Source organism: Anas acuta, chromosome 11 (genome assembly GCF_963932015.1).
Source record: "Anas acuta chromosome 11, bAnaAcu1.1, whole genome shotgun sequence".
Lineage (NCBI taxonomy): Eukaryota > Metazoa > Chordata > Aves > Anseriformes > Anatidae > Anas > Anas acuta.
This window is the reverse complement of record NC_088989.1, coordinates 7,281,609-7,291,967: the sequence shown is the minus strand read 5'-3', so window position 1 is coordinate 7,291,967 and position 10,359 is coordinate 7,281,609. Positions and strand designations below refer to the sequence as shown.

The following is a 10,359-nucleotide window of genomic DNA, read 5'->3' as shown; positions in this document are numbered from 1 at the left end:
GGGTGCTCATGGCACACACCTGGCCGACCCCAGCTTTGGTTACTGGAAACCCATCCTGCTCGCATCGCTCCGTCAGCCGCTACCCACCTGCTCGCAGATGGCTCCCGTCATGGTTACAGGGAACGGCCGGACGTTGCCTCTCCCTAAGTTTTCCCTCTTCCTCTGATTGCTGAAGAGTTTGAGCTCTCTCTTCTCCTCCTCATCCAGCGAATTGCAGTAGCGGACCTAGAAAACAGGAGTGACGCTCGGTGCTCCGAGCTGCGGTCCCACGGGCTCTGCAAGCCTCGCTAAGGAGTGCGAGAAAACACAGAGCTACCTCCAGAGGTGGGATTTCAGCAGGAATCCAAACCCTTCCTGCAACCACTTCAATGACAAACAAAAGAAAAACAACCAAAAATGCACAAATGGACCTGGTCCTTGCCATGCAGGAGATTGCTCTCCAGCTGCTAGGTTTCTAGGAAGGCTTGGAAGTCTTAAGTCTTATCCTGACCCAGCAATCGGACTGATGCTTTCCTGCTTCCTCCACCAGCCACCTTAAGGCAGAGATTTTACAGCAGCTTCAGAATATTTTGTTGGTGTTTCTTGAGCACAGCCCATGTTCCCTATGTAAATGATGCAGTGCCGGCTGTTCGGGACCTCCAACCATTATTCTGATATCGGATAAAGTTTGCGTGCTTGCAAAACCTCCTCGGAAGGCACTAAGTGAAATAAAAGGATATAAACAATGAATGTTGCAGTTTCCCCAAAGCTTATAAAACGGTGAGGTTTCTCTGGGTATTTTCACCCCACAGACCTAGCTTTTGGCTGAGCAGATCTCAGCGGAGAACACCAGCAGGGTCCCTCACCGCGACTTCTCAGAGGAATAAAACCAAGCACAAAGGGGAACTGGATGTAAAACCTGCCAAGGTGCAAGGAAGCAGCACAAGCTCTGTGTTTCTTCCATGGCTGCCAGGGAAGGCAGGCGGGCAGGTTGGGGCCCGAGGGTGCAGGCGAAGCCCCTGCCCGCTGCCTGCAGCTCCCTTCCGCGCCGGCAGCGCCGCCGTGCTCCCGTGGCACCCGGCCACGCATGGGCGAACTCGTTAACGTCTGACCTAGATGCAACAAGCTCCCTGCCTGCGTTTCCCAGAGCGGATTCTTCAAAAGGAGCACGAAAAAGTTCTTGTTGTTGTTGTTCACACAGGGAAATGCTGCGGGCTAGCAGAAGCCAATGATGTCGCTGATGGAGGAGCACGTCAGAGACCAGAGCCTTCTCGCTTGCCTCTTGCGAGAGGCACTGAGGTGTGTTTGCTCTGCTGGTGTTGACTCAAACCCTGACTTCCCAGGCTCACAGGCTCTCTGCTCGCACTCGAGAGCCAAACACCTCCTCGCTGCATGCGCTCATGAGCTGGAAGCAGCACTTGGGAAGGGCTTCTGTAACTTGGGATCTGGCCTCACTGCTCCGAACAGCTCTTGGAGCCGCTTCCAGCGTGGCTTTGGCCTCCACGGGCTGAGAAAGCTCTTTTGTGTCAAAGACGTGAAGAAAGCCCATTTCAAGAATAAAAGCTGAAGCTTTAAAAACAAACAACTCCCAGCCTCCAGTGGAACCCCACCAGGTAGCAAACGTGTCTGTTTAAACAGCAATGTCACCGAACTCCAAGTAAATCCCCCAAAAAGCACCCAAAGAGCTGCAGAGAAGTCCAGCCAAGCCTCCGACCAGAGGGACCCCAGGAGGAGCACCCCGTCCCCTCCTGCCACCCTGCCACCACCCTGCTGTCCCCGCGGGGACGCTCTCCCCCCTGGGCCGCTCACCTCATTGTCGTGCGGCGGCAGCTGGTGCAAAAGCTGCTTGATGCGAGATTTTTCCCCCGGGCTGTTGACGTAGGGGACCTTGTCTTCTGGGAGGCAGCTGTAGTACTGGTGCACCTAGGGAACAACAGAGGGGATGGCGGTGACACTCCTGGCCGAGCCGTGTCCCCGCGCATGGAGCAGCCACCCCCGAGTGCAATGATTATTTCTCGTTATCTCAAGCGGGGCAGACGCGTGCTGCTCCGTTTTCCCTGCCTTTTTTTTCCTCAAAAGAGGGCTCGGGAAGGGCGGCAGCCCCAGCAGCTCGTTACCGTTTGCTCCGTCAGCCTCCAGAGCGTGAGCATGCTTCGCCGGGTGCGGGGATGTGTCGGCACCTGCCTCGGCAGGGGAGGTTAAAAAGGCTGCGCCCCGGCAGCCTCCGTGTTGCCGGCTATCTCAGCCTCCACCTCCATCAAAACCCTCCGGGCCTTTTCTGCTGCAATTTGTGGAAATAAACAGCAGATAAAATCTGTTGGAAGGCTTGCTTTTATTTATTTATTTTTTAATTTTTTTTTTCCTCTTCTCTTTCGTCTTGGAGCACGTAATTAAGATCAATTACTGTAAATGCAGCACGGTGGGGCACGGCGTGCCCCGATGCAGGAAGAGCCTGGTGGCAGCCCGGAGAGGAAGCACGCCCTGAACTCCAGCGTCTCTGCTCCGGCTGCCACACCTGGGACGTGAACTCTAGGGCCGGGATGCAGCTCCTGGGATCAGGATCAGCTCCAAAACAGCCACGGTGGCACTCAGGGGCTTGGAGGAACCAGGAGAATGTGAAGGTAAGGGAAAGCTCTCACTGCGTGGCTGGGATCAGGGGTCTGTGCAGCCTCGGACATCTCGGGATGCTCGGGCAGGAGCAGGGGGACAGATGCCTTCCTTAAATCTGCACTCGGCTAGAGAGACGCAAACTGCTTTCCCAGCACTTGCAGCTTTCTGCCTTTGTCACGCTGCATGAGTCCCCCGATACGTTTCCTCTGCTTTTGAGCACTGCAGAAATTCATTTCAGAGCATCTGCACTGCTGGCAGATTTCACAGCCCTTTTTCCCAAACGACACACGCTTTGCAGCGGCTTCACGTGAGCTTTTGTGCTACCGGCACGGTTTGGGCTTTGACCTGGGCACCCCCACCTGGGCTGGGCTGCCCCAGAGAAGGTTGTTCCTCTGCTGACACAACCACACAGCATCTGCGGGATGTACAAGCTACAGCCGGTCACCGAGAGGGACAGGGCTGGCAGGAGAGCTCACCCACGGGCTGGCAGGCTTTGTTCATTTTTATTCTCGGCTATATGTCCAAACCCAGCACTGTTCTGGAATAATTACTCCGCATTCAGCTGTCTCTGTTCTCATTCAGAGCTACCTGCAGGCAGAGCTGCAGTCGTGTTTGCAATTGTTCTTCCTCTCAACAGCTCCATTTTATGATTCTTCTCTGAACCAACACTAAGATATGACTTTCCCTTCATTGGATTTTTATGAAAAAGGAGATTTTTAGCAGATTTCCACCCGTAACTCTGCAGTGCTGACAAAAGGAAATGCTCGTGTCCTGAAGCTGAGGAATGCACTGAGCGTGTGCCTCTGCAAACCCCTGAATTTGCTTTGCTAAAGCAGAGCAGAAACAGAGCCACCAGCTATGGAAACTCTCAAAGCAAGAAGCACGGCTGCTAAGTATTTTGTTATGTTAAAAGGGGAACAAACTATGTACATTAGAACACTTACTTTGCATTTATAGACCATCCTTCATCCAGGGACATCAAAGCACATGAAAAACACTTAAATTCTTATGGCGCACTACATGAGGGAGCAAATACATCCACTGCAGAGCACTATTTGGGGCATAACCATGTGAAATGGGCTGTCTGTGTTCATGCACCTTGTCCATAGTGGAGCTCACAGCTGAAAATCTGAAGGCGATGTCCCCCCTGCCATTCTTTTGTCTGGCTGCCAGGCTCCAGCTCTTCCCCGCTGGGCCGTCCTGGGTGCCCCAAATGCCTGCTGCCTTTTTCTGGGCCAAACTTCCCACGTGCGGGTGGATGGGCTGCTCAGGTCGCTGGGTTTGTTTGTTTTCCTCATGACAAAGTTCTTTTCCCCCGTTGAGTCCCTGAAGTTGGCGGGGACCAGAAATGACTTCTTTTTGAAGAGCTGCCAAATGACATCAGGCTGCTCTGGTCCCTACAGTAACGAGCCGTAAGACGCGCACCCTAGGCAAAAAAAAGCAGGGATGTGTGTGTTTTGTTTTTTTTTTTTTTTCCCTTGGCAGCCCAAGAGGCCAGGAGCTGCCTCCCCGCAGCCCGGCACGGCGCTATGTGTGTGCACGGCTCCTCTCCTGCTTCCGCTGGGAAGTTTTCCATTTAATCCCATCAGGTCTGCGGGAACTGGCTCCCATCGCACCATCAACATAGCTCGGCAGGGATGGGCGATTTGGTTTGAAAAGCAAAACAAAATAAATACTGCAGGCTCCAACCTGCGTTGCGTTGCCCGGAATAACCCGAAAAGTTTGCTTTGGATCCGCATCAGCCAGCGGGATCTGCTCACGGAGGGGCTGCAAAGGAGGTGGCTGCTGGTCCTGGGGCCCCGGATGGCAAAAAAGCCCTGCGGCTGCTGGCCGGGACTGCGGGCACGTGACTGGTGCAGATGCTGGGTGACAATAATCCAGGCTCCTGCCAACAAAACCTCTCATTTATTGCTTCCTGGGATGTCCCCGATCCATGGGACAGGGCCACAAGTTGCCATGGTCCTGGAGAGAGCAGCCAGTGGTTGGGCTGGCACAGCCCGGTTGTGATGCTCAAGAATAGGGAAAAATAAAGGAAAAGGGGGATTTTCAGATAAATCTGGCTTTTCAGAGAGAAAGGCCTGCAGAAAATGTTAACTCACTGGAAAACTAAAACTGCTCCGTCTGCACTTTGCTTTTGTACCAAAGGTCGGTGTTTTCCATGAAAGTCACTGCTGCTCCATCGGTGCCGGTTCAGAGCACACACACACAGATCCTCGGAGCCCCCACAGGCAGAGGGCCCCATCCAGACCCCCCAGGAATCAGCGGACGGCTCTTCACTGACCCCGAGGGCTCTGCAACATGAGCTGCACCCAGATAAGGACAACAGCACGGGGTGATGACTCAGGATGGATAACATATCCCTTTTAAGTCGTGCGGTATCCAACTGCTTTATTATTAAATACTTGCTCTGTACAGCACAGCAGCTCAACTTCCTGCTATTTCCCCTTGCAACAGGCCTATTTTGTCCACGATTATCCTCACAAGCAGCATTAAAACACACACACCACGTGAGGGGCCCTGCTAGATTTCCTCCTAGGCTTCCTCGCTCGCCCCTCTGCTCACATCTGGATGGGAGAAACCCTGGAGGAGTCTGGAAACCATCAGGCCAAGTCAAAATAAGACTTCAGAGTGGGTCAGGGGCCCCAGATGCCATCAGGATGGGGTGGCAGGGTGCAGGGTGAGCCCCCTCCTGCTGCAGGGAAGTCTTGGTTGTCCCATGAGCACTGTCCCATGCCGTGAGAGTCTGGGCACATCAGTCGCTCACCTTCCCCACCCACCCTCCCCATCCCAGGGTGTTATCTTCATCTTTAAAGATGAAAGAAATTACCTAAGCACCCTGTGTTTTAACGAAGGCATGGCTAACAAACGCGGATACACATTTTGGAAGTTAACAGCTCCTTCAAGCTAAAAGAAGGGGAGGGCAAGACAGAAACCAGGAGAAAGGAAAGAACATAACGTAAAACGAGGGTAGGGAAAAGTCTTTAAAGTGGAGCCAACTTTATTCAAAGGCATTGAGGAAAGTAATTACATTAGTTTACAAATGCCTTTGTGTTCTGCAGCCTTCCTAGGTTTGGGGTGTGTTTCCAGTTTAACTTTTACAGTTTAGAAACCTACCCTGGCCCTGCTAAACACAGGCATGGCTGCGGCTCCTGCCGGCGGTCCCACAGGCTCCTCGCCAAAGACAGAACACGCCCAAGCACCTTATGAGCAAACCCCACTGCACCTTCTCCAGGAAGGAAAACTTTGCAAGCAACCTGTGAATCTAAGCCATTGACAAAGGATCTTTTTAATAATGAATTAAAAGGGGGGCAGGAAGGGGATCACATTTTTTTATGCTGTGAATTGCTGGGAAGCAGCACTGCGCACAGCCCTTCGGCAGCGCACGCTTAGGATGCAACCAGCACAGCCACCAACAAGAACACACCTCTCTTACAACACCTCTACCCCGAGCACCCACCCAGCAGGGCTGTTTGGTGTGACTGTACCGCTGGATGGACCACAAAGGAGCACGAGGTGTCCTGGCACGCTCCGTAGAGGTGCTGAGTTGCTGAGCTACAACAGCTCCGGCACAGCCAGTGGGGCCGGGACCTGGCGCTGACAAAACCAGCCCTGCGAGGGCAGGATGCAGCAGCCTGAGTGCAACAGAGAGCCTGGATGTTTTCTCCAAAGGGTGACCCTAGTGGGGTCAGCAGGGCTGTGGGAGATTGGGGGAGATGTGATGAACTCCGGTGAAGTGGGGAGAAGGCAGCAGGCGGCTCCAACAAGCCCGTGCTGGCCTGAGTGAGCGGGGATGTGCTGCCTGCCCGCCCTCTCCTGCCCAGCGTGGGTTTTTAACAGCACCGAGACGTTAAATGATCTTTTACATTGAGAACCTGAAAGCTACAAAGGAACGAAGCTGATGTCTTCGATATTTCTACCATCCCTGCTGGCCTGCCACAGAAAAAGAAAGGTGAAAAAAAAAAGAAACACAAACAAGCCACACATAAATAACTCTGAAAGCATCTGCAAAATTTTGCAAGTGCTTGCAAACAGCCCTCACAGAAGAGCTCTACAGATCGCAGACGTGTACAGCTAGGAAACAGGTTCTGCTTGGCCCAAACCTGGCACGTCCTCCTTTTCTGTGGCCGTCAGGATACAAAGCACTTATTTATTCCTGGGAGCAAAACAATCCTCGCAGCGAGGCCGGGTGCTCCGAAACAAAACAGAGAGGGAGCACTGCAGGCGGCTGGGGCTGGTGTGGGGATGCAGCCGGGCACGTCCCGGGACAGCCGGGCATCCCATGGGATGACTGGGGCAGAAAGGCTGCTCTCCATCCTCCTGTGCCCACAAGCAACCTACTCTGCAAACAGGGAACTGCTGTTGGGATGCAAACCATTAAAAGGAATCTCTGTATGCTTATTATTTAAAACTATCCATTGCCTCTTCTAACTGAGGAACCCCCAGGGAGAGTGTACAGGCCTGTGTCTCCAGGACTGGAAATTGTGCTGGCAGCTGATAAGCACCACAAATGAAGAGAGGTGTTGGGAAAAGCACACAAAAGCCTCAGGTGGGAGAAGATCTTTATCACTCCCCAAATCCGTGATCGTGCCTGTGTGCTGACAGCAAAGACCATCCACAGCGCCAGGCGGCCCAGCATCCCGCCGTGCTGTCCCTGTGCCTGCCGCCACGGGTTTGCTCTTGCAAACCCACTCCAGAGTCATAGGGACAAAGGCAGAGAACAAAGAGAAACAATTCCCATAAATTCTGTTTGTTCTGGCATACTTTGCAGCTCTCCGTGCGCTCCTCTCCCACGGCTAATGGCAGCAGATCCGTTTGAGTGTTGCTGTTCCTTGGTTTCTTGTTGAGAATGACATCAATTTCTGTCAGGCTTTTGGAGCAGTTCTTGCTCTATAAAAGATCCTGCAGAGACATTGCTTCCTGCTGGCATTAAAGAAGAACATTTGAATCAAGGACGTACATCCACAAGTTTTAGACTTGTGAAAGCGCATGCCATGATTTTCCTTTTTCTAAGCAAAAATGGAAATTGGATTAAACAGTCAGAAGCAGTGCTTTCAAAAGCTTTTGATGGTGGTCTTTCGGCTGCTACGTGCTGACCAGCAGCCCCGCTCTCACACCAGAGTCCCTTGGAGCACCAGCATCTGTAAGGATCATCTGCTGCATTGATTATAGCTGATAATTCTTCTGGGTATGCTACTTAAAATGCTCTTTTAAGTTGAGGGATAGCATGCTAGAATAATGCTGTAGCAAGTACAAGCTGTAATTGTACGCTGGAATAAAGCTCCAGGACAAGAAAGGGCGAGAAGGTAAAATGCACTCGATCATGATACATCGGCACAAGTGAGGCACACGTCCCCCAGAGATAACGGCCCAGATAACTGTCTGTCTTTTACCAGTGAGGTGGTAAAAGTCCTTCTTTTACCACTGAGGTGGTAAAACTTGGTATTTTTAGGTACGGTGTAAATGCGTATCCACTACAGGTTTGTCTTCGCTGCTTACTCACTAGCAACCTGAACAGCAACTCATAGAGCTTGGAGGTTTTGTAACTCAGGTACGTGCTATAGGCCTTGCAAAAGCTCCAGAACAGGAATCAACACGTACATTAGCCCCCGAATAAATTCCCCTGACACCTACAGCCTCACACCACACTGCGAAGCTCTCGAGATCCTATCTCCCGGTGGCTGCCTTAGAAGAAAATGGCCCCGAATCATAATGCTGCTAATATTAGCACAGATGAGATTTTCTTAACTTTGAAGGAATTTGATTCGACAAACCGTGCTGTCAGCAAGAGGGAATTAAGTTCTTATGGCACATACGAGGATCTTGAACGTTGGCGTGTTGGAGCCATATGGGAAGCCACACCGCAGCTAAGGCAAAGGCACATCTTTTGTTCCATTTGAAATCTGTGCCCGTAGCCAGCTGCTCCTATTACGGAGACACAATAAAGGCAGAAATCCTCAAAAATCCCTTGTATCCAGAAATTCAAGTTGGCACGTTATAACCTCTTTGGATTTCTCCAAACCACAGGCCCGAGGAATTCAATGCTGCGCATTCACATGTAGTTGCGCATGCCTTGCCTACAAAATGTGAAAAACACATTAGAGAAGTGTTTATTTTCAAGCATCTGCCCCAGACTGGGTGTCAGCGTGAGGAAGGCCCAGCTCGTGGGCCACCAGCCCCAGCAGACACGCCGGCTCCTGCAGCCGCCCTCGCAGGCCTCACAGCCAGGCCCATCTTGGGGTCACTGGGATGGGTTTCTATTGCTGGCTGCCAATTTCAAGATTTTCACACTTTATCTGACCAGAGAACTGCAGGAAGGCAAAAAGAAGAATTTCTTCAAACCCCGAGCTTCTGTTTCTCCCTTCGTACAGCCGTATTTCTCCCATCTGCATCAGCGTCTTCCAGAAGAGAGCTCCCTCCTCTACCACGAAACAATTTTTCATCAGGGTCCTGGTGCAGGTGGGATGAGAGCTCACAGCAACCTCCCGGCCACCCTGGGTAGCCAACTGCTATTGCAAGAAACCACATTTTCTGAACACATTGTAATTTATGGAGCTCACTCTTGGGTTTTTACCCTCCGCCTTCCCTGTTGGCAGGTTGCCGCTGAGCCTAACACCTCTGATGGTTTGAAACCTCTTCCAATTTCCTGCCTGAATGCATTCAGAGCCAGTTTATATCTATGTTCGTGTGCCAAAGTTTTAGCTTGAATAACTGCTCTTCCTCCTGTAATACATAGGGAGTGATAGCAGCCTTTCGACTGGGGAGGCTGAGCAAACCAAGCTCTTCTGGGCTCCACAACACAATAACATTTCCAATCTCCTTCCAGTTTAAATTTCTTTCCTGAGCATAGGTTTCATAAATTTTAGCCCATTTTCCAGATGAATTTTTACCATACCTTATGCAGTTGTATTTTAGCATTTTTATATCACTACCTTTGTTACAAACATTCTTAGAAATATATAACAACTGTTGTGCAAAGCACTCTGTAGTCCTGCAGGCTGATCAGCTATAATAAAAGGCATAACTTGCAGCTCTGCTCTTCAATACAACAGCTGGATCTGACTTGACCAATGCTTTTTTTCTATTCAGTAATGGGCATTAAGTAATCAACACGATTTTCACACAGCTGGCATGTACCATGGACCAGCTGATCACTCCTAAATTACTGTCCAGGAATCCAGTGAGACCTAGCATGCTTGGGTTGATTCCCCTTCTGATTTTGTCTAATAAATATTTTAACCTACAGATAGAAGGGACTCTCCAAATTCTGAAATGACCCACTGAAACTGCCAAAAACCGATGTCATATTTGTTGGCCAACTTCCCCCACTGAAACCCTGTAAATTGCTGCGCTGAGTGAGACGTTGAACACTGTCTCCCAAGAACAGCGAGGTAGGAAGGCTGTCGTCCAAGTATAATAAGAAAACTGCATTAGTCTTTCAGGGGACTACTTACCTCCCCAGCTCATATGCTGCGTGGAGATTTTAATAAAGTAGAATATTGCAGAAAAAGTTGTTTCATTTCATCTGTTTCATGTCAGAGAAATACGACAGCGAGGCAATGGAAGGTAGAGAAAAATTCATTGCCTGCAAATGTGCATTTTCACCCCAGCCTGAGAGCAGCGTCCCCATCCTGCAGCTGGGCCCACCACCAGCTGCTTGACGGCAGCTGCAGGCTTCAGACACCAGCCTTCGAGAGGCTTTGCATCACGTACGCACGCTTGACTCATCGAACAGAAAGCCACATGTCTGTCTGCAGCCTTGTACAGCTCCAG

General features: G+C 51.1%; 1 protein-coding gene across 4 annotated transcripts in view; it reads right to left on the bottom strand.

The window, feature by feature from the left end:
• PRICKLE2 (prickle planar cell polarity protein 2) overlaps positions 1 to 10,359 on the bottom strand; it is a 97,371-nt gene that overhangs the window by 16,108 nt on the left and 70,904 nt on the right. For all 4 annotated transcript variants that reach the window (XM_068694156.1, XM_068694159.1, XM_068694160.1 and 1 more), the window contains 2 exons: positions 1,789 to 1,902; positions 88 to 225 (listed from right to left, as the gene is read on the bottom strand). In XM_068694156.1, the coding sequence (XP_068550257.1) occupies positions 88 to 225; positions 1,789 to 1,902 (252 nt within the window). The remainder of the gene's footprint in view (positions 1 to 87; positions 226 to 1,788; positions 1,903 to 10,359) is intronic.